Below are 25117 nucleotides of genomic sequence, written 5' to 3'. Positions count from 1 at the left end.
ACCCCCAAAGTGGCTCTGAAGCACAAAATTACAAGATGTGAAAAAATAAAAATTCAACACAACGCCGGGCTGATGTGGACCTTCGCAGAACAGCCTCATATGTGACGTTTAGATGACATTTTTCAGAGATTGATTATACCTTTAATAAATCAACCCACATCCTTTGGAGCAACACAAAAAAATAACAATAGAAAAATAGAATACAAAAACGTAAGAAAATATGGCGGTAGTGGTGGGCCGGTAAGACAGTTTGGGGGCATTTAAAGATATGGGTGTCTCATTCAGAAAATGTACTTTTAGTTTCCCTTTAAAACTGTGTTCAAGTAGCTGGTTACTATTTACGGTATTATTTTGTATTTCTTTTCACACACACACAGAGTAAATAAACGCATTATTGCACTTGGGCGTAACAAACAAAAAAATGTGGGCTAAGAGAGTCAAACTATACACAGCCAACAAGGATTAAACAAAATCAGGCCCTCCTGGCTAAGCTGAGCCAAGTTTCCAACCCGGGCCGCGCTGGAGAGACTGCTTTGGTCATCCTGTTTAACCAGCGTCCAGCACCTCTGCCAGTATCTGCTGGAGATCTGTTTAAAACACGAGCAGATCTGCAGCAAGCTAGTTAGAGAGCTGTTGATGTTAGAGGCGTTCTGGACATCTGTTTCGCTGGCTTCTCATGCTTTTTAGCTGGAGTCAGCGACACCTCCAATAACTTCAGTTGATTTTGTCTCACATTATAGCAACACTGCATTAAAGGTTATGTGTTTTCAGCTGGGAGAACCCGACGTGTTGGTTTATTATGGGCCTGCCTCAAAAGGCCTATTTCTTGCTTTGCATTTGTATGGCAACTGCTTTGTTCCAAGCCGCCACAATTTAAAAAACACGCACGTTAAACAATTTAAGTATGTCAGTGCCAGCATTTCTTTCACTTTACCACTAGACGGTGCGGTGAAAGCAGCACATTTGGATTTTGATTAGGATAGGTAGTTTAGGGGGTTAAATAAAGTTTAGTCTGGATATTAGAGCGTCAATAAAGTTTTAGGAGCATTGGATATTCTCCAGAAGTGCTTTCTCACACCATACCGATATCCCAGTGCTCAACAACAACTGCTTAATAAATCAAAAGCAATGCCAAGTTACAGACAATATCATTCATATTATCCTTTATGCAACCATATCATTAGCGTCTCTTTGCCACTCACAATGGAAAGCTAACATATGGCTTTATTTTTAATGTTGATAAAACATATTTTAAACATTTTCGAAGTATTGCCAAAAACGTACTAATTTAACAAAAAGAAGAAGAAAAAAGGATATATATTGTTAAACCAGAAGATTTTTACTTTTATTTTTTTAATAGGAGAGACTTGAAAAGACATTTCCCTTTGTGGATTTTTTTTTTTTTTTCCACTTAAATACTTGCTGTTCAAAAGACTTTCCACCTCGTAGCAGCCAAAAATTTGAAATAAAGACATTTTGAGAAAACCAAAAAGGATGCAAGCTTTATTATGATTATGGCCGCTCTGAAAGTTGCCAGGTCTAAAGGGATTCTAAAAAACACAAAGCTAGTGCAATTCCAGACTGTGGTAAATGCACAATGCTTAGAAAGACGTGTACTGTATTCCTTTTGGGCTGAACAATACCTCCCTCTCCCCCCAAAAACACATGGCTCTATTAAACAAAAAGGTTTAACAGCTCTGATCTCCAGTATACATCATAGATCTGAAGCATTCACAGTACCACCTCAGTAACAAATAAAATATGCAGCACCACACAGGGCGTTTTCTGTCTTGTCAGATTTAAGGTGGGCACTGTATCATGCCACTGATACCTTGTTCCTCTACAGTTTGGACACCTTAAAAATTGAAATTTTCCCCCCACTTAATGTAGTGCATACAGAACTTAAAACATCACCCGCCTTCATTCTCCTGTTTCTCTCGGTTGACTTTAATCTTCTATTAAGACTCGGAATACAAAGACTATGCGCAGGCAAGCTAATTAGAAACACTTTTAAAAGAGTCTGGCATCATTGTCTGGGCCGCTCTCTTTCTCTCCCGTTTCCAAGGCAACAAACTGGAGTGGTGCGGCACATATATGAATGTTTTTGGTGGTGCTGATGAAGTGCTGAAGATAAACAATGCTGAGGAGATCTCGGGAGCACTCTCCAGCACAAGCACAGCGCGCGGGCCACTGTGACAAATGCACGGCTCACTCCTTTCATGTTGAGCCAAAGCACCTTCGGTTCAGACCGAGAAGCGAGCTCGCTCTGGCTTTGTGCTGGCTTTCTTCCTGCCCCTTCTCAACAAGGGCTGAGACAGTTAAAACATATGCCAATTAGTGTACATTATGGTGGCGATTTCCTGATGTGGACGCCGTCCAATAGGAAATGATCCAATACTACCGCCACCAGAATGTCTCTCTCTCTTAGGCCCAGGAAAGCCATCAGGTTTAAATGATTTTCAATGAGTGCTGAAGGGACAGATTAATACACACACAGGCTGTGGGCAAAAAACTTCATTGCAAGGGAACAGCCTAAGAAGGTCACACAGAACCTGAAGCAGGAATTGTATGCTGTATAATTCTGTCTTCTCAGAGGTTTACTAAATAATCCAGTTAACATTTTCTGATAACCAATCAATACTTTGTAGAGTATATATATACCTATTACTACATTTATGAAGCAGAAAAGAAATTTATAAACTGAAAACTTATAATTATCAGTTACGTCTCTGCTTCATTAAGTATTTGTAGTGATTGATGAGTATCCTGTTGGATCCTGATTCTCCTTGTATATAGAGCCGTTTGCCATTTTAAATTATATTACAGGCTCCTAAAAATGATTATATTAATATATAATATATAATTAATATATAATATAATGGAATATATAATGTTAATATATAATATAACATTATATATTCCCCAGAAAATAAAATCAATATAAAAAATACACATACCCCCCCATCATACAAACTAAGCCAAATACACAGAAATCTAGCAGGGAACAAGACAAACTCGGCTTTGTACTCTCTGACCCCTGAGCTGCACCACCACACAGGATTTAAAGGCACAGACTCTGCAAGAACACATCAAAAAGGAGGACTCTTAAAGTCCATTGTTCCGTCTGAAGATCTCAACTCTAACCTTGCAATGTCACAACCCTGACAAGTTCTCAGCACAGACCAGTGATAAATAAAGACCGCAGAAAGAATGCAGAAACAATAGGGTGTATATAAACCAGTACGCACACATGCACATTTTGAAGAGGAACCTTTAAAAAGCAGCAAGTTACCGCTCCAGCACTGAAGAGGTTAACAAAATTACCCCAACCCGCACCCAGAGACTGAAAGGCAACATAGAGGCTACCTCAGATGGGATTACAATCCATGAATATAGGGGTGCAACACCATAACACTGGATCTGAGAAGAAAAAAAAACATTGGATTGAAAAGAACAGTTAAAAACAAAGCTGTTTCGAAGCACTGTTTAACTTGTTTTTAACTTTGGTCTTTTTAAATAATAAATAATAAGATTGAAAATGTAGTGTTATGGTGTTGCACCTCTATTTTCATCAATTGTGATCAATATTGGGAAGTTTGGGAAACTGAGCACCCAGTAAAAATTGTATTACGAAATAGTCTTGCATTGTAATATTAGCTACATGATCCAGACTTCTGAAGGGTTCAAAGACGTTACTTCCAATCACGACACACAAAACTTCTTGCACACGCTTTTAGATAAATCGGTCAGCTAAAAATAATTATAGAAAAGGAATAAAACAGGATTCAGAATCATTTGGCTTGAAAAACAAGACCTGGGTCATAAACATTTCTGTCTCATCTGACTCTGGAATGGCAAGGTACTGTACACTGTACGCTACTCCCATTGCGAATCACTGCTGGCGAGAGGCTTACAGAAGAAAAACCATGAGGAAAACAGGAAAAGAAAAGCAGCAGAAGAGTTTGTGACATCTCAATCCTGCAGGATAATAAGATTTCAATTAATATCCTCTTTGTATCTGAAATCACCATGTACAAAGGAGCTGCCGATACTGATAACCATGCATCTAGGACAACACCACAGCATGCTATAGCTTTTACAAAGTTCACTCTGGAAAAAGGTATAAATTACTTTTATAACTCCTCTCATAAATTTGACATTCCGACATTCCAGAATTAGGACTCAATGTGTGAAAAAAATCATTACAAAAATATGGAATATATATGGTAGGCCACATCTGAAATACATTCATTACTGGGTATCTGAGCAATATGTTACCATATCCAGCTTTTATAATAACCAATGCAAAAACTGATATTATAGTACCATATTTCAGTTTAATTCAAAGATAATTTTATTGCATCTGCTATTACCATTAATTCACACGGTTTATTTTAAAGGAAAGGTTTTATAGCGGCAATGGATATTTTAAACGGCAATGGATTTTTAAACTGAGTGCAATAACATAAAACATAATAACATATAGAGGACATGCTATATTTTGTGAGTAAACGGCTTTAGGTGGAACTCCAGCATACTGTGCCCAACACATTCTGTCATTCTGTTGCGTCTTGCATCTCTGAATCAAATGCAGTAATTCTTAAAAAAGCAAGTTAAAAATGCAGGCCTTTGGCGTGCCTTTAATCTGAACTACATAAAGTGTTTGAGGAAGCATGCTGCAGTCTTTGGAACTGAACCAGATTGAGAACCCTACTCAGACATTGACCCTGGCCGTCTGCTCCTCATCCCAACTGCACACTTCAGTGCATCTCTTTAATGGCTTTGTCCTACTGGCAGCAGAAATCCTTCCTTTAAATGCTTGAAAAAATTAACAGTTCTAATAGTTTTTCTAAATCATACCTCACCAGCCTTTGAACAAAATTTGCTGCAGGTCTGATTTTGATGTTTCTGGAAAACAGAAGCATGCATGCTTTTGCTCTTTTATTCAGTTGTGTTAATACTTAACTATGATTTTGGAAGGCATTTAGGTAAATAACGTTTTTGCAGAAGGAGTTATAACAATCCCTGCTACAGTATTACTCGCTTAGGTCATCATTTCACTTTGCTTTTTACTTCAGATTGGTTTAATTCTTCAAAAGAAAAGTTCTTAGAAGTTATTTGATTTACCCCCAATCCATAATGAAACTCTCCAGAGTTCTCTAAAATGTGTATCACATGGGTAATAAGCCTGTCTCTGCTCTACGCAGGAAAATAATACATGAAATGAAGAGTGTTTAAAAGAGGTTAGGAAGAACTGTGTCTCTAAAAGCACATATTGTTGAGCCCAGAAGATCTAGGCAGAGAGAACCAAGCCTTTTCAACTCCACTGCAGGAAGTTCGTACACTGGAAGTCTCTTTGTATCGCCACGGTAACAGCTGTGGGAGTTCCTAGATGCTAGGCAACCCCCGTGACCCTGCTTGACCTCTCCCCTCCTGTGACCCAGTTACAATGTAACTGTGCACAATTAAATCTTGGAATGCTTTTAAGCAATGACACCTTTCAATAGGCCGACTGTGTCAGATTTACTGGATGTTATAGTGCTTTTCCACGCTCTTGGCCCATCACCTTCCATGTCTTAAAGGGATCTCATACCCTGAGCGAAACCTGAGCCCCTGTCTTTTGTTCATTAGCATGAAGCCTTCACAGTAAAGTTGCAGTAATCCCTTTTAAAATGCAATCAAAGTTACCATTAAAAAGGGAGCGGACCTCTCTGTGCTTTAGGCAGACCTGCTCAGAGATCCCAGGACACCAGGACATCATAGTCCTTACTACTACTCAACGACTGAAGAGTACAGGACTATTTCACACACTTAATGAGGCTAAACGGAGGGCAAGTGCACACGGTCGTTGACTGTGGAACGGCTCTCCACTTCAGCACCGCTCTTGACCCTTTGTAAATCCATCATTTCGTACAGCACTGCCAGACACCAACCGGATGTTTGACAATGACCTTCAAAGAGATTTTGGCTGGTAGTGTTTTGGACCGCGCAACATTGGGTTAAAGCAAAAAACACCCCAGCTGGTTTTCCCTGTCAACAAGGGGGTTTGCTTTCTCACACATTCCCCTCGGCTCAGACGCTGAAGCGTGGGGCACTGTACAGTACAGCTCATCAATATGTCTTGTCCTATCAAAAGGAACAGCCGCAGCGGCAGCATCATTTATCCCTTGTTTGATTCATTCTGTTGTGATGCAAATTTCGCATATTATTAAACTTATCGGTCAGTGCAAAACATCCACCAGCAACTGTCCTCAAAAGAATTTAAAAGCAGAAAGAAAACAAAGAATCATACTGGTATGAAACTGACATTTTGCCTCGATTGATTGACACTGCTACTGCAATGCAAGACTACTAAACAATGAGGTGCTTGAATTAAACATGTGTTGTAAACTCCACAAGTAAGAAGATTCTTCTCTGAAACTGAGAACAGAGCTGTGAGCATTAACAAAATGTAGCACTAAATGTAAACTGTACTCATTTAAAACCCATTAGTGCCTGTAATTTCTTCCTCCAGGGTCTCTTCCCCTAGTGATAAAGTATCTGAGAAAGCGCTTAGTGTTTGTGTGTAAACAGGTAGCTGGGATTGTGCGCAATTAAAATGCCACGGAATTAAGCGCAGCTGTGCACAACAGGTCCTTAAGGGATAAGGATCGATTGCGTGACACTTACTTCCTAAAAATGTCCTTAGGGATATTATACTGTATCAGTTACTGTAAAAGTTGGATTGCACCATACAAGAGCTGTAATGACAGCACTTTACACTTAAGCACTGCAGCCATGCCCCATGCTGCAGTCTATATGCTTGTGGCATCAAGATTATTTCCCCTCCTTCCTTTTCTAATTATCCACTGGTACTGGAGTAAAACCAAGAACCGTTAGCTAATTGGCTGCCAGTTGGAACCAAGACATTGCCACTCATTATCAATACAAATCAATGCTTACTGACAACAACCCTGGATGGTTCAGCTCAATCTAAACTGTCCAAGACTTTCCTATGAAGAACTGGCTAACTACTGGTGGAAGGTGCCAACAGTGAAGTTGGCTCACATTAGGAAAATCTGCCTGTATTTACTTCTGCTGGAGCAGGTCAAACCACGTGGTTTTCTTTCTTTCATGTAGCAGAAGCGCACAGCTTAATATACATATACTGTACACTCTTACCCTCAACGTGACTGTTCTAAGAGACGAGAAAGTAAATTGGAAACCACTACAATTGATTTCCACTCCACCTGTGCACATCTGCTCCCGAGATGTGCGTTTATAAGAGGGGAGAAATGCAAACGGTACTACTTTCTTGAAGCAAAGGAATCACAGACAGCAGGTTAGCTGGTCACCAGATGATGCAAGGGAATTCAAATTGAGTGCATAAAAAACACTCCGAAGAAGACGACCTTTATGCCACAGATTGGGATTCCATTGCTGTTCTGTTGGTGTGCACTACTACTAGATTTTTTTCTCTTTCTTTTTTTGTAACTAAAAGGGTTTGCTGGTCTTGGGGGTGTGAAGCAGACGAGAAACATTCCTCAGGGGGGCCCCGGCGCCCTTTCTCGACACGTCTCGGCACTACACTCTCTCTCTCTCTCTCTCTCTCTCCCTCCCTGCTACAGATTTCTGCACAGCTTCTGTTTGTTTGGTAAAGACCGGCTTTGACGTCTTGAGATGTCTGTGATTTCTCCGAGGCTCCCAAGGGGCTCAGGGAGAAAATGCTTTGTGTTCTGACAACTCGAGTTTGTGAAGAGGAGCTGAATGCTTTTCATGCTTGAGCTGTTCTTGGCAGGGTGTTTAACCACTATCGGTATGCAACTGCTTCCAGGTGAAAGATCCTGGATCTCACAAGACGAACATGAGCAACAACAAGCAAGGGAAACAAAAAAAAACATATCTAGTTTGAGAATTGCTGGACTAGACGAGAAGGGAGCGGAAATACTTTTGATAGTTTAAAGGTATCGGCACTGAAAATGGTCTAACTATTGCTAGGAAATTCCTATTTCAAAATCGGTTACCCATGCAAAGAATACAGCTTTGAATGAAGTGTTTTACATGAACTAGTAAGGAACAATAAACCTTGGCCATTTAAGTTTTAAAAAGTACAGCTTCATCAGGTGCTCAGGACAGTGCATAACTAACAACGCCACCAAGCTCCGCTGAAGCCACCCCACGTTGAATCTTAAAAGCAATGTTAACCAAGGCTAGCCAGCGATGACTCCTGTACAGTCAGTGGGACGGCATTAACGGTTACCAAATGTTATGGCTTATCCAAGATGGCTCGACATGCACATTTCACAATGATTACATAGCTATTCAGCAACCAATCTTAGTTTTTGCCTGAAAACCCCTTGCTTCAGGCATAGTCCAGAGGCATTTCACTCACCCCATTGCACCTGGACATTGGTGATTAGATTAAGACCTGGGGCTACATTTAGCAATCCGGCTGTTCTCTTAGGTCAAGCCTCTTCAGAAGCCCTGTCCCAATTCAGAACTGCATGAAAAAAACCTCACTAAAGCCTACCTGCCAATAGCTGGATTCTATAGAGTGGCAGATCAGTACCTCGGGCTTGTGAATACCTAATATTACTAGGGCTGTAACAAAGGGTACATTTTGACCTTCGAAGGTTCGAACCTTCGATGGTACTAATTTGCATAATTTACTGGTGCAATCACCATACCTACAAGTTTATATTTGATTGAAAATCCTATTATTTTACAGGTAATCCATATAAATGGACTAGAACAGTTATCATGTTTTTATAATTTAAACACATTTATGTACACAATTGATGTTGCTTGTGATATAACTACAGTAAGCTTGCATTGCAGCAGCATCTTACTGCGGCCAATTAAAAGAACTGCAACGGACTGAGGAATAAACAAGCTTTATTTAACAGTCACTGTTCCAAGCAGGTTACCAGTCAGTCACATTTTACTACTTTAATACTACTACTACCACTACTACTACTACTACTACTACTACTACTACTACTAATAATAATAATAATAATAATAATAATAATATGAACTTACACTTGTCAAGTGATTTCAGAGATTTGTTGTGCCTCCATGATACATCAACAGTCACTTGCACAGTTTGCATTCAACTTTTCTTTGGTCGTATGGACATTTAACAAAAAAACAGCAGAGGGTTTGAGAATTTTTTTTCAATACAGCTTATGCTATACAATGCTTTGCTGTCGAGATGGTGAATGAATAAATGAAAGCCCTAAATGTTACTGTACTAGGAACTGCTGTAACTGCATACTTGTCTTCCAAAATCATAGTGAAATGTTACCACAACTAAACAAGAGTAAAAACAATAGTTCTGCATAAAAATTACGAGATAAAAAAAAAAACAGGCTTCCAATGATTTCGCTGAAAGGCTAGTAAACGATGGGTTCCGGTTTGTTATTTTTCTGTTTTGTATAATGTGTTTAAATTGTAAAGAAATGTGTTGGTTTTAGTGTGAATAAAATGTGTTACTGAAGTTTAAATTGTATTAGTATTAATTAATTCAGCACTAAATAAACCCAGCTCTTTCATTCCATTCAATAAACATGCAGGCACATGTTTTAACAGTAGACAAGGCACAGCTTTGCAGGACTTCTTTCAATATAAATATTTACTTTTTGTTTGATTAAACCCCTACAAGTGCAGACTACTATGTAATCAATAACTGCACATATTTCAAACACAGTACCGGGCACCACTGAAAGACCAGTGTGTGTGTGTAAAGATCTATTCAGTCACATATCGATCGGACTTCATTAAATATATCCAATTAGTCTAGTACATGGCCATGAAAGTACTTTTCTGGATTTGTTCAGAATGTACAGTTGAAGATCCTGTTTCTATTCAAGCTCAGTTTTGCAGTTGCAGGGAGGTTGGGGTGGGGGGGGGGCGGCCCACAAAGCTATGCATACCCCAAGCAAACTTTATAGGCATAATGTTAAAACACTGAACAGTTGTTTCCTAAGCCACGTTCAAGCATTTTCATTAAAGGGATTGGGTTTTTACAAACCTAGTATCTTGGAAAAGAAAGGCTTTATCTTTTATACGCCATGGGCATGGCACAGTCCTCAATGAGCTATCAAATTTACCTTCACAGCCCTACTTAGCACACCGATTCAGAAACTACACCTCCTTCCCCTCGGTCTATGCTGCCGACAGTACCAGGCTTTCTTATGCTTCCTGAGCACGCTAAACTGTATTCAATTTTGCTCATGTTTGCTGCGAATGAACAAGTGTCCTCCTATTTACCTCCACAAATCTAATGCACACACACAGCCTCTCTCTCTCACTCTCTGTAACTGATTTTTTTCCTACATTGTTTGATCCCTCGGGCGATACAATGTGTCACAATGCGATACGCACAGCCGTGGTGAAATCTACTCAAGAGGAGAAACATTTAGGAGTATTACACGGATGATTACTCTTTGGATCAGAAGGCAGGAGCCTAATCGTATATATAGGTGAAAAGAAATAAAAAATAAGAAAGAACAAACCCAACTCTATGCAGGCAATAGATTCCCCAGCTTTCCAGTACAAAGCCGTTGATGGTTCAGTTTTACAGGTGGAGTTGTACATGTTAATTCCTCGTGGATTGTAATAGATTAATTAAAAGACTTTGCAGTGTGTGTATTATTTATTCCGCTTCAAGTCCAGGGTCCTCTGGCCTGCAAAGGAACTAGTTGTTCAGTGCCATACACAACACTGGTTTGCCTTACCTGGAGAGGAGGTAAAGTAGAAGAAACTAATTCAAGTAGACAAACTGTTTGGCTAATACAATCACGGTTGTAGCGGGTTCTACTGTTTAATGATCGAGATGCATCATGACAGAGTAAGTGGACACCCCTACTGGAGGTATATCAGGGTTTATTCAACAAGTTCCAGTGTTGAATAACTTCTGTTCATTTCAAACGACAGGACGTATAAAGCAGTGACTTATTCTGATTCTGAATATACATGCAACCAAAATGTAATTGTATTTCCATTACAATGCCTAATGACATTCAACAGTACTGACCTAATTTCTGTGGAATTATAATGGAATTACTTCGAGATAATTATAAAATCTTTAAAAATGACATTTAGTTGATCGTATTCCAAAGTTTAACCCTTTAAGGACCGGGATCGTGTTAACACAGTCCTACGGAAGTGGGTTTCTAGGACCGCGATCGCGTAAACACGATAAATAAAGCACTTTGTTTTGATGACTTATAGGGCCATCATACTTTGCAGTACAGGCTTGAAACACGTATCAATGGATAGGGGAGGGATGGACGTTCACTTCCGGATATCTATTTTTTCTTCGTGTGACGTCACAGAGGGTGATTTAGTGTCTAAAGGGCGGAGACAGTTTACAGCAGCCCGGCAGAGACAAAACAAAACATCACAGGAACTTGTTTAGAGCAAATAAATAAAAAGGGAAACACTGTAAATTCTGATGTATTTGACTTAATTATATATTAGAACATTTACTCTGTCTCATGTATTTTAATATATATATATATATATATATATATATATATATATATATATATATATATATATATATATATATATATATATATATATATATGATATATATAAATGTTTTACAACATTTATACATATCAAAAAACGAGTGGATATAAGCATGTACTATTTCATGAACTAAATGTAATCAGTTACATTTGTTTTTCCTTATTACTGATAATAATGGAATACATGCCAATTACATGCCTGCTATTGTGTTTATTATTGTCACTGTAGTTCTACTGGCGATAGAGCAGTGGTTTATTATCTATCGTGCATGTTGGTGAGCAAGTGGATTTGATATATGACTGTGTATTGCTGTATTTGGATTAGGGTGCTTCCCTTAATGAAGTTGCCGTAGCTATACAAGTGGTACAAGGGTTTTGTTATAGCCATATGTTCGGTAATCTTCCAAGATAAGGGTAATGTTAAGTCTTTACTGGTAATAGTTAGGGACTAGAGAATAATAATGATAGTGATAATAATAACGAGTAAACAATGGAAGTGTGCAAAAAGCATTTAAAAACAGGGGCTCCCGAGCGGCACATCTGGTAAAGGTGCTCCACGTGGAGCGCAGGATGCGCCCTATAGTCTAGAGGTCACGGGTTCAAGTCCAGGCTATTCCACTGCCGACCGTGGCAGAGTGGGGAGGGCTTAGGTCGGCCAGGGTGTCCTCGGCTCACTGCGCACCAGCAATCCCTATAGATTGGTTGAGCACCTGCGGGCTTGCCTGTAAGCTGCCCAGTGCTGCGTTGTCCTCCAACACTGTAGCTCTGAAGTGGCTGCATGGCGGGCCTGCAGAGTGAAAAAAAACGGTCGGCTGACGACACACGTTTTGGAGGACAGCGTGTGTTCGTCTTCGCCGCTCCAGAGTCAGCGTGGGGGTGGTAGCAGTGAGCTGAGCCTAAAAATAATAGGATTGGCTATTTCAAATTGGGAGAAAAACGGGGGCAAAAATCAATTGGCAACCTCCAGCCTTTGGGTGTGCTTTCCTGCTGTTGAACAGCCTTGACCGCCAGCCACAATATATAAAATGTATTTTATTTAATCACTGGGGCATTACTGAACAGCACTGCAGTTTTAGATCAAAGGTGAAAGGTGAAAGTCTTTTGTTCAGGCCATAGAGGTTCTGTGCAATCAGCAGTGTGTTAAAAACCCTGACTCAAGCAATTTCATGCAGGGATGGATTCTGGGATTCTGGTGGTGGACCCAAAGAGTTGGCGGGAATATATACGACTCATTTCACGCCTTCATCAAATGTAACGTCGTAAATCTGACAAAGACGGTGGCCACTGTTTGGGTTTCTTTGCGACCGACAACCAAAAGGCTTACCTGCTGTTGCTGGAGGTGCAGCAAGTCTACAGGATTCACTTCGCCAGTGGCGTCCCCATTGGACCCGCCTTCTCGACCGCCACTGTCTGGTTGGCTGCTCAGGCTGCTGACTCCATTCTGATTGGAGGGGGTTGTTCGAATTGTCTCAGTTGCCGATTCTACCATCATCACGTGTCACCTAAAAGAGGAAGGGTTCAATTAATACATATTTCATTAAAAAAAGTTATACTTTAAAAGAAAGTCTAGTCATTTATTTTCTACAGTCCGATAATTCTAACTACATACTCTTAATGTCTGGCTTTTTGTATTTCTGCCTTTTCCAGTTTGGTACTAAAATTGCATTTCTTAACAGCACAACCTGCATGCCTCACAGGGAGTAATACAAACACCACCTAACCAACAAAGACAAAGAAAAAAAACCCCACAGTGTGCAATCATTCGCTTGGGTGTATTCTCTCATTGGAAATGAAATGTTTCACACCAGTGTTTCACTAAGGTATTCCAAAAAGGTGTTCTTTATACAAATCCAAGACATACAATTAGATACATTTTAATTGTGTTCCTACAGTAGTAAGTTAGCAGTGTGCACAAAGAAAAAATGCATAAAAATGTGTTTCACTTAAAGCATATCTTGTACATGTGTCTTTACATATATATAGGATTTTTAAATATCTTTAAAAATCCTATTGACTTAATTCTTCAATAGTGTACTTAATCCTTATGCTTCATGAATCACACTTCATTTCCTTCTGCTTTAACCACAGAACCAAACTTTCCCTGTCTGAGAAGATAGCGTAAGGCTTGTTAGGAGATATTACAAATACTACAAACAGGGTTGTACACTGGCTGACCCTAGGGTGGTCTTGACAAAAGAAACAGCATTTAAAAAGAGGGACAACTTTACGAATAACCAAGCCTTAAATGCTATGCCCATTGGGAAATACTGCTAAATTATAACCACTGAAAATCTAATGTATTCATCCATGGGGTTTGTGCTCTTTGAGGGTGCATTTATACCTGGAGATCACTAATGAAATTGTGTGTCTGTATAGTTTCTGAACCAATCTGAACCTGTAATAATAATAATAATAATAATAATAATAATAATAATAATAATAATAATAATAATAAGAGAGAAGAAAGTTTATTCATGATTATCCCATTGAGTGACAACGAACAAATCATCTATGGATCTCCATTGCTCATACCATGCAGCATGCTGTTTCTTAACATTAAATGAAGACCATTAATTGCACCTGATTGACTAAAATGATTGACAGACATAGTATGGTTAGTGTCGAAAGAGAACAGAAATAAGCAAGATTTAATGATGCAGGGAAAGGGTTACACCTTACAAAAACTTCAATTTTAATTTGTTCACAAATCTCCAAGGGGTATAAAAGTGTACCACCTCTCACTGCACCAGTACCTCCCAGGCACCCCGGGGGCAATATTCAAAAAGTTCTCTGTGGAGCAATGCTTCCGAGGAGCTACACTTTGAAACTAGAGCTGTATGCGTCATGGTGTCACGGCTGACCCCGAACCAGTTATTATGTGTAGTAAGAAATTGGATTCCTTTGCATGGAGAATTTCAGTGGCTAGAGTTCACGGCTCCTCGATTGATTCAGATTCAGTTGTATTAAGTCTGCCCACTAATAATGTAGAGCAAAATAGGTATTGTGGTGTTTGCAGAGCCGACCCGAGCTGAACCCAAGACAGAAGTGGAGTCCTGCTGGGAACGAGCTGAAACATTGGACATGGACTAGATGATTTAAAAATGAAATGTATTAATGAGATGATATGTGCTGTAACCATTTGTAATGTTTGAATAATCTTTAGTCTGTAACAAATACTGTAAAGTGCTCTCTCTGTAAGACCGAAAAACAGAATCTGGTACAACTTGATACACTGGCCGGCCTTGAGCAGTCTCTTATTAAAATTGGCACGATTCCCAGAATTTAGTGCTGAAATCTCTGTTAAGACTTTTCAGCTTGACTACAGAATAATGCTGTACTAATAGATGTATGTTAATATGCTTGTTTTAAATGGTATAGATTGCTGTGGTAACATATAATCATAGGTAGTGATAATTATTGTTAGTATGAAATACTATGAACAATTTTTATGTATAAGATCATATGATTCAGTTTGCTTAATATGATAGCATACCTGAAGCTGTTTTCTATCAAGATGAGCATAGTTAAAAACTGAGTCCTAATTCAATGAAAAGAATTACTGTGTGCTTACATTCAAGAATTATAACTTCTGAATATAAAGGGAAAAGGAGTTAGGAGTATTCTTAAGGGAAAGAGAAAAACAGAAAAGGATTAAAAGACCTCGCTTTGAGTAGGTTTCTGCTTGTAATTCAGTTTTAAAATAAGTAGGTGGGTAAGAACAACCTAGAGTAAAAGCAGACTCTAACTTAAGAAAATAAGCATTGTCAGAAGATACACCACAACTAGAGAGCAGAAAAATTGAATAAAATCCTATTGTAATATTGCGGATATACTGCTGCTAGCAGAAAGTAATAAGGTTAGCAGCCATACGCTATAAGAAGTAATGTACTAGTTTGACTCTGAAGTTAAAAGACGCAGCATAAAAAGATGTTGTGTTTAAAATACAAAATAAAAGGATTGAATAAATAATGAAGAATAAAAGCAGGAGATCGGTTTTAGGAGAGTAAACTCTATGTGACCTGTCTTCTTGAACTCTCTATCAGCCTGCCCTTGGAGAAATTAATATTAGCTGCTGGAAGGCCTCTTTGGTGGGAAGAAGCCGGAATTTTTTTATCAGAAGGCTTATAGTATCGGGCCGGACTGCAAAAATAGGGAGTTAGGACGGATGGTCTTAGCACCTAAGATAGTTAGTTGTCGGGCGGAACAAGCACGTAAGATACAGGTGTAAGGAAAGTTCTAGGGAACATTAATCACTATTAAACTTGGCAAGAAAAGAGGTGTCTCCAGCAAGCTGGTTTTAGCCAGTATGTGTATAGCTGAAAAATACAGGGTCATCTGGATGTCAATTAAGTTCAGGCAATTGGGGCCCATAGGAGAGAAAGGCATTACAGCTTTACAGCTCAGTAAAATAGTTAGGTTTTCCATAAGGAGAAAACTCTACATTAAAAAGATATAAGATGGAAGTTCCCTATAATACCTGCTAAACACACACCTGTAAGGAAAGAATGAAATTAATTTGAGAGTGAGATGACATGAGGGAATATATTTTTGAAAGCCAAGTTCATGTAATCAATTATAATCATTATAACTATAACTGCTATATTATGATATAACTATTGGTGTTGCATATATTCAAAAAACACCACTTTTCTTATATTGGTGTTGCATATATTTAAAACACCACTCCTTTTTATAATGCACCCATATTAAGTAGTGAATCAAGGTTGCAGGGATTTTGTGAACTCTGCTTCACCTAACTTTTCAGATGAAGGAGGGGGGCCAAGAATGAGTGGATGAGAACATGGGCTAGTGTTGATTTATTAAATGTTGTTGATTTGTTGGCATATGACCTTAATTGAGTCTGAGGAGTTGGTTGAATTCTTTAGAGATTACTGTTTGCCAAGAGATAAGGACTGTCAATATAGATTGATGACTGGATCTAATTGGGGCTTCCCATTGCTTTCAATGGGACGAAAATTGTATAAAAACCCTGGGCCGATCACACTGAGACCACCACAATCAAGCTTGGCAGAGCTATGTGTGGTCCATCCTTTGCAGATCTCCACAGAACAGTCCTTCTCTTTTGTTCACGCTACTCTTCCTTATAATAGGAGGTAAGCATATTAATGGTATTATTGTATCTCGCATTTATTGGTTATATTGCTATGAGGTTTTGAAACTATGTTTTGGTATTAAGAGTGTTATATTGAATGTGCTAAAACATAGCAGTGGGTGCTTGTAGGCTTTGTGCTTAACCAGCCTGAGGGCTGCACTGAATACATATAATTGCATTATGTTATTGAAGTATTAAATGCTGAAGCTTGTAATAAACTTAGGATTGCTAATTATTGTTACATGTTTTCGGGTTTTGGTAGTATGCGCAAACTACTAAACCAATATTGAAGGCATTTTAATAAAACGAAGGAGCGCTGATGTTGCTCTGATTCGTAAAACTTTGAATAAATGAGTCTGAGTGATTTTCTTGATTAAATAAAAAGGTTTTAAGGACACACCGCTCGTCCAGTGCTCGAACATAAACCACTAGGAGTTTTAAACATCTCTGTCCTCCTTAACGTCTCCCCTGAGTTAAGAGTGTGTGCAGAGCAAATAATATAATAAAAGAGAACGTGAAAAGTGAAAACGTGACAGTTGGCGCCCGACCGTGGGGCGAGCGAAATAAACGGTCCGCAAAATAAACCTAATCTAGAAAACACTAATAAATACGATCGACCAATAAAAATTAAAATTGTTTAACATTTTGAAACGCGTTACTAAAATAGTTTAAACATTTTAATTCCATCACGTAATTTTGTAAGGTAAATTGCGTATGGGCATTTAAACTCCGGAAACCCGACGTTGTGACGCAACCCCAGATGCGGCAACCTCACTCGTGCACAAATCTTCCGGTAAAATAAAGTCTAGCAAAAGAGGGCGTTGAACGGGCTATTATAAATAGAAAAACGGGCTACTCTACATGGCATATGCCAAAACTTTTGAAGAAGAATTCCTTGAGATAAATAACCAATTGGAAGAAGGGGCTCACGCAGTTGTCAACACATTGTCTCAAATAATAGATAGAGAGATGAATGCTGATGATAGTTCAGAAAGCGCTTCGGATATAGAAGAAGGTGAAAGGATGGAGTCTCCATCTTCCTTCTCTGAAATAGAAATGGGGGAAGAAACTGCTAACAAAACCACACCTGTGTGGAAAAAAGCTGTTACTTTTTTCAAACCACGATCTAGAGAAAGAAAGAAAAATAAACTGTGTGAACCGAGAAGTAAGTCAGCTGAAGCAGCTGCAAGTAGAGAACACTCAGTAAATCTGCCTTGGGAAGCTGCAACTAGCAGAGAGGAGAGAGCACCGGCTCCACCCACTAATTCATGTGACTTGCGATCATCAGGTCCTAAAGGGATACGAGCACAGAAAGTAACAAACTCTGAAAAACTTAGAGCGCTGAATACGTTAGACAACCAATGTATAATTTATTGGCTGTTACAGCTAATGTCTGCCAAGAAATAAATAATAATGAAAACCTCTTACATGGAGGAGGTGTGGTTAGAGCCCTGTCTGATGCAAGCGGTTTAATAATTCAGGAAGAAAGTTACGATTGGATTTTTTTAAAAAAAAAGGTAAAGTTAGAAGTGAGGAATGGATGTAACTGCAACCAGTTTGTTACATGCATTTCACTTGCTATGATTCATGTAGTCCTAGAGAAGGAATGCTGAATTCAGTTAAAAAATTAAGTGAAGCAGTGTTAGCAGCCTTGATACAGCCTCTGCTTGTAATGCAAGTGAGGAATGTTTAGTTCACCCAGAGGGGCGGTAACCTGCAGGGAGAGAGAGAGAGAGCTCACAGACTGCACCAGCTTGTGAGTATAAGGAGGGGGTCTTGGAGAGCCCAGAGATCGGGAATGCACAGAGAGCAGACCTAAAATAACATAGAGTGAAAGACATAGCAGACGTTCGATTTTTAACCCATTAGCAGCAGAAGCAGTTGAGATTATGATAGAGAAGGTGGAAGATTATTTGAAATATTGGAATTAATAAAGATAATGATACAGAAACAAATAATTATATTACATTAAATAATTTAATACATTTAAATAAAATAAATAAATAAATAAATAAATTAGAATTAAATTAAATTAGATTAAGCATCAGGGTATGAAGCTGAGTACAGCCTTTAAAGAAAAAGTTAGCAGTATTTCTTCCCCAAAAACAATAAAGCAACTCCAAGCCGTGATGGGGTTGTTTAATTATGCGAGAAACACTGTAACAGGATACTCAGTCCTGGCAGCCCCGTTGTATCGAAAGATTTCCCACGGTAACGCTGAGGGAATAGGGGTCTCGTGGACAGAAGAAGACGAACTTAGGCTAACGCAGCTTAAGACGTTAATACAAGAAGCGCAGGATATTACCACCCGAGTTAGTGGTAAGTCCTTGGAAGCCTACTTCCATATTGGTGAACAAGCTGCAGTAGGGGTGAAAAATAAAGGGGATGAAATGCCAATAAAGAATTGGGGTTTCAATTTCACCTCACAGAACAGCAGTTTTGTTATGAAAAAAGGATGCTAACCGCTCTTGCTAGAGTAGCACCGTCCTTATTCAACCTAGCTCAGGATGATCTTATTGAAGTTTTCAGTGATACCCCAGGACTAGCTACCCTAACAAAGGGATCACTGATAAACACGAAAGCGCTTAAATTACGGTGGGATAGATGGGTCACTTTGCTAGCAGACCCTAGAATAATCTTCACTACCGTCTCCGAGCTAGCCTCTAACCTCAGAAGTAAATTCCTTCACCTTCCCCCGTTTGAAAAATGGGAGGAATGAACTGCCCCAGCAGGACAGCCGTTTGTGCCTGACTGGTTAATCTTCTCAGATGGATCCATTCCAGTTTGTGGAATAGGGATATCCGTCGGAAGAAATCGGAATGGAATTTATGAGGAAACGTAACACCACTCTGAAGTGGTATCAGGTCGATCTGCTTAAGTAGCAGAAGCTAAAGCCCTATTGAAGGGATTACAAATGGCTCAAAGTTTGGGGACGCCCAGTGAGACCATATTATTGATTACAGACTCAAGTTACTGCACCCAAGAATTCAATATTCACTCTCTAACATGGAAAGAGAATGGTTACTCTGACCATAAGGGTAAGCCCATGGCGCATGCCAATATATGGAAAGAGAGTGAAACATTGAGGAGCAATAGGATCAGTGTTCAGCATATAGCAGGTCACCAGAAGGGGAAAGAAGTAACTATAGTGGGAAATAATCGCGCTGATGAATTGGCGCAAGGAGCAGTACAGGGTCATTAAAGTTTGACCTTTTGAGCATCAGCAGCAAAACTGATCAATTTGCTAGCTGATAGCCAGCTGTTGTCTGAGTTCCCCTGGACGGGGACAGATACCAGCTGGAACAGGGAATTCTATACCGACTGTTTAAAACAAGCAAAAGGATAGTACCCCCTAAAGCAAGTCGACAAGCCATAGTACTGGCAGCTCATCAAGGAGCAGGTGCCTTGCATAGTGCACTTAAGGGAACTTTGCATCAGTTGCGAGATTAATGGTGGACTGAACTGCATGCTGAAACTGTGGAGATCTGCAGAAGATGTTTGCCCTGCCTGCAACACATTCAGAAACCAAAAGGAACAAAGTAAGAATTGCACCTGGAAATATTTCATTAAATATTTTCATGAATGAGTTTTTAAGAATCAAATACATATTTGAATTACAGACTGCATGAAAAATCAAAGACTTTATTCATTTGACAATGATTAAGGAAAAGAAAATATACAGTATACTATTTAACTCTAGAGTATACATTAAATAAATGTAATTCTGTTTATAACAATTTAAAAAGAAAAATGTTATTGCAGTTTACTAGTAATTCTGTAATGGTTATAAGTAAAGCCTAGCATGGTTTCGTCTTATTTTATTACATGAATTGGAAAAACAAAAATAAGAATAAAACTTAAAAATAAATAATTAGTAATAATACATTTGAACAGTAATGAAAGTAAAAACTTTTATATTATAAATGTGATTATTTTACTGGTTACATCGTTAAAATAAAACTAAAGCTTTTGTGTTTTGTTTTTGCAAAAGGAATGTAACAGAATTATTGCCTTGACTTGACAGGTAAAGCAAAACCATGCAATGAGAATGATAGGGATTTAAGAGAGCAGTTTGGAAAGTACAAAATGCTTATGTCTGTTTATTGAGAAAGTGTGTTAATATACACTTTGCTTTTGAAACACAGAAGGCAGCTTTTGTATTGCAGAACTATTGAAAAAAAAAGTACAATGAATATTTTTTTCTTTTAACACTTTCTTAAATTCAGTTTTGATGTACTCTGGGTGTTTTTGACAAATGGAAAAGATAAGAAGCTTGGTCTTTGTGTCTTAAATATATACTAACTTTTGTAAGTCTGTAACCAGAACTGAAAGGAGTGAACCTTGCTTGGAAACCATGACAACACTGATAAACAAGTCAGCTGAGAGCCACTTTAACTCTTTAGGTGCAGGTATAGTGGAAGAAGTTGATAGGTATGCTATTGCAAGCAATGAAATGTTATACGTTTGAAAAAATAACTTTTAACCTGTCTTGGTTTTAGTGATTATATATAATTGATTAACAACTATGGGTTTTTGTAACATCAATTGATAAAATAACATCAAGAAATGTGGAAGTTTATTCTTTAAGTCTCGGTGATATATTCATTTTAACAGATATATCTGCTTGTAATAAGACAAAGAAAAACTTGCACTCATATTTCAATAGAGACCTTGTGAATAAATAATCAAACGATGAAACAGGTCATTGAAGGAGAAGCAAGCGCTTTTTTCTCTGTTACGAGCTGATTTCCAAGAGAATAATAATAATAATAAAAATACATTTAAAAATTATAATATAAAATAAAATAAATAAGCAAGAACCCATAGCATAAGCATTGGAAATTGCTGAACAGGTTCCTTATGACCCGGTGATTTATAGGGATTCATTTACATAGGATGATATTTAAATACTTTTCCAGCAGACCCTACTGTATAGACAGACATATATTTATGAGCAGGGAATGACAAACATCCATTTCATAAAGCAGCAGGGATTCTGGAAACTGTTTGAAATATTTAATATAACAAGAATAATGAGAATAAAAAAAAAACATGTGAACAATGTTGTTATACTGCACCTTGGCTTTCCTCTGTTCGTGTTCTTTATGAGGAGCAGGAGCCGGTGTTTGAATCTGAGTCTCTCGAGGAACCTGAAGGGGGATCTGTCACGGCTGACCCCGAACCAGTTATTATGTGTAGTAAGAAATTGGATTCCTTTGCATGGAGAATTTCAGTGGCTAGAGTTCACGGCTCCTCGATTGATTCAGATTCAGTTGTATTAAGTCTGCCCACTAATAATGTAGAGCAAAATAGGTATTGTGGTGTTTGCAGAGCCGACCCGAGCTGAACCCAAGACAGAAGTGGAGTCCTGCTGGGAACGAGCTGAAACATTGGACATGGACTAGATGATTTAAAAATGAAATGTATTAATGAGATGATATGTGCTGTAACCATTTGTAATGTTTGAATAATCTTTAGTCTGTAACAAATACTGTAAAGTGCTCTCTCTGTAAGACCGAAAAACAGAATCTGGTACAACTTGATACACTGGCCGGCCTTGAGCAGTCTCTTATTAAAATTGGCACGATTCCCAGAATTTAGTGCTGAAATCTCTGTTAAGACTTTTCAGCTTGACTACAGAATAATGCTGTACTAATAGATGTATGTTAATATGCTTGTTTTAAATGGTATAGATTGCTGTGGTAACATATAATCATAGGTAGTGATAATTATTGTTAGTATGAAATACTATGAACAATTTTTATGTATAAGATCATATGATTCAGTTTGCTTAATATGATAGCATACCTGAAGCTGTTTTCTATCAAGATGAGCATAGTTAAAAACTGAGTCCTAATTCAATGAAAAGAATTACTGTGTGCTTACATTCAAGAATTATAACTTCTGAATATAAAGGGAAAAGGAGTTAGGAGTATTCTTAAGGGAAAGAGAAAAACAGAAAAGGATTAAAAGACCTCGCTTTGAGTAGGTTTCTGCTTGTAATTCAGTTTTAAAATAAGTAGGTGGGTAAGAACAACCTAGAGTAAAAGCAGACTCTAACTTAAGAAAATAAGCATTGTCAGAAGATACACCACAACTAGAGAGCAGAAAAATTGAATAAAATCCTATTGTAATATTGCGGATATACTGCTGCTAGCAGAAAGTAATAAGGTTAGCAGCCATACGCTATAAGAAGTAATGTACTAGTTTGACTCTGAAGTTAAAAGACGCAGCATAAAAAGATGTTGTGTTTAAAATACAAAATAAAAGGATTGAATAAATAATGAAGAATAAAAGCAGGAGATCGGTTTTAGGAGAGTAAACTCTATGTGACCTGTCTTCTTGAACTCTCTATCAGCCTGCCCTTGGAGAAATTAATATTAGCTGCTGGAAGGCCTCTTTGGTGGGAAGAAGCCGGAATTTTTTTATCAGAAGGCTTATAGTATCGGGCCGGACTGCAAAAATAGGGAGTTAGGACGGATGGTCTTAGCACCTAAGATAGTTAGTTGTCGGGCGGAACAAGCACGTAAGATACAGGTGTAAGGAAAGTTCTAGGGAACATTAATCACTATTAAACTTGGCAAGAAAAGAGGTGTCTCCAGCAAGCTGGTTTTAGCCAGTATGTGTATAGCTGAAAAATACAGGGTCATCTGGATGTCAATTAAGTTCAGGCAATTGGGGCCCATAGGAGAGAAAGGCATTACAGCTTTACAGCTCAGTAAAATAGTTAGGTTTTCCATAAGGAGAAAACTCTACATTAAAAAGATATAAGATGGAAGTTCCCTATAATACCTGCTAAACACACACCTGTAAGGAAAGAATGAAATTAATTTGAGAGTGAGATGACATGAGGGAATATATTTTTGAAAGCCAAGTTCATGTAATCAATTATAATCATTATAACTATAACTGCTATATTATGATATAACTATTGGTGTTGCATATATTCAAAAAACACCACTTTTCTTATATTGGTGTTGCATATATTTAAAACACCACTCCTTTTTATAATGCACCCATATTAAGTAGTGAATCAAGGTTGCAGGGATTTTGTGAACTCTGCTTCACCTAACTTTTCAGATGAAGGAGGGGGGCCAAGAATGAGTGGATGAGAACATGGGCTAGTGTTGATTTATTAAATGTTGTTGATTTGTTGGCATATGACCTTAATTGAGTCTGAGGAGTTGGTTGAATTCTTTAGAGATTACTGTTTGCCAAGAGATAAGGACTGTCAATATAGATTGATGACTGGATCTAATTGGGGCTTCCCATTGCTTTCAATGGGACGAAAATTGTATAAAAACCCTGGGCCGATCACACTGAGACCACCACAATCAAGCTTGGCAGAGCTATGTGTGGTCCATCCTTTGCAGATCTCCACAGAACAGTCCTTCTCTTTTGTTCACGCTACTCTTCCTTATAATAGGAGGTAAGCATATTAATGGTATTATTGTATCTCGCATTTATTGGTTATATTGCTATGAGGTTTTGAAACTATGTTTTGGTATTAAGAGTGTTATATTGAATGTGCTAAAACATAGCAGTGGGTGCTTGTAGGCTTTGTGCTTAACCAGCCTGAGGGCTGCACTGAATACATATAATTGCATTATGTTATTGAAGTATTAAATGCTGAAGCTTGTAATAAACTTAGGATTGCTAATTATTGTTACATGTTTTCGGGTTTTGGTAGTATGCGCAAACTACTAAACCAATATTGAAGGCATTTTAATAAAACGAAGGAGCGCTGATGTTGCTCTGATTCGTAAAACTTTGAATAAATGAGTCTGAGTGATTTTCTTGATTAAATAAAAAGGTTTTAAGGACACACCGCTCGTCCAGTGCTCGAACATAAACCACTAGGAGTTTTAAACATCTCTGTCCTCCTTAACGTCTCCCCTGAGTTAAGAGTGTGTGCAGAGCAAATAATATAATAAAAGAGAACGTGAAAAGTGAAAACGTGACAATGGATAGATCACGTTTAGTTCATATTCTACTGGAAACCATGCGTTTGTTCATGCGGTACACAAGGTACTCCAAGTTCCTGTCCCTAGGTCCCTGATCCTTCAGCTTTAAAGATGCGTTTCACTGTAGTCTACTGTGTTTTGATGAATGTTGTTTTAAAACTTTCCTAGACTGTTAAAAGATAGCAACGACAGACCAGAACTGTTTCATGAAAAATGTAAAGACAATAAAATAAAAGAGTTAAAAGAAGAACATAAGAAAAGTTTGGAAACAAGAAAATGCCATTTGGCCCATCAAGGCTTGTCCCTTGTTAGCACACCATTCTCCTCTACTGGGGGACGGACCTACGGACAGACTCATATAAAAGGACAGAATATATCTTTTTATAAATATTCACAGTGTTTTAGGCACTTCACCTGGTGGGCTATTCCAATAAGGACTAGGGTGTTGATTTTTAGCGGTCAATTAAATAAATAAATAAATAAATAAATAAAACCAACTCTTTTGTGTACCATTTAAAGCATAA

At 38.2% G+C, this 25117-nt stretch overlaps 1 protein-coding gene across 5 annotated transcripts in view; it reads right to left on the bottom strand.

Moving 5' to 3' along the window:
* LOC117395144 (forkhead box protein P4-like) overlaps nucleotides 1-25117 on the bottom strand; it is a 116639-nt gene that overhangs the window by 56853 nt on the left and 34669 nt on the right. For all 5 annotated transcript variants that reach the window (XM_059004837.1, XM_033994003.3, XM_059004838.1 and 2 more), the window contains exon 2: nucleotides 12841-13018. In XM_059004837.1, coding sequence (XP_058860820.1) covers nucleotides 12841-13008 — 168 coding nt within the window. In that variant the 5' untranslated portion in view covers nucleotides 13009-13018. The remainder of the gene's footprint in view (nucleotides 1-12840; nucleotides 13019-25117) is intronic.

The sequence above is a fragment of the Acipenser ruthenus genome, chromosome 30, assembly GCF_902713425.1.
Source record: "Acipenser ruthenus chromosome 30, fAciRut3.2 maternal haplotype, whole genome shotgun sequence".
NCBI classification, from domain to species: Eukaryota; Metazoa; Chordata; class Actinopteri; order Acipenseriformes; family Acipenseridae; genus Acipenser; species Acipenser ruthenus.
The sequence above is the reverse complement of the archived record's forward strand: the minus strand, read 5'-3'. Positions and strand labels throughout refer to the sequence as shown.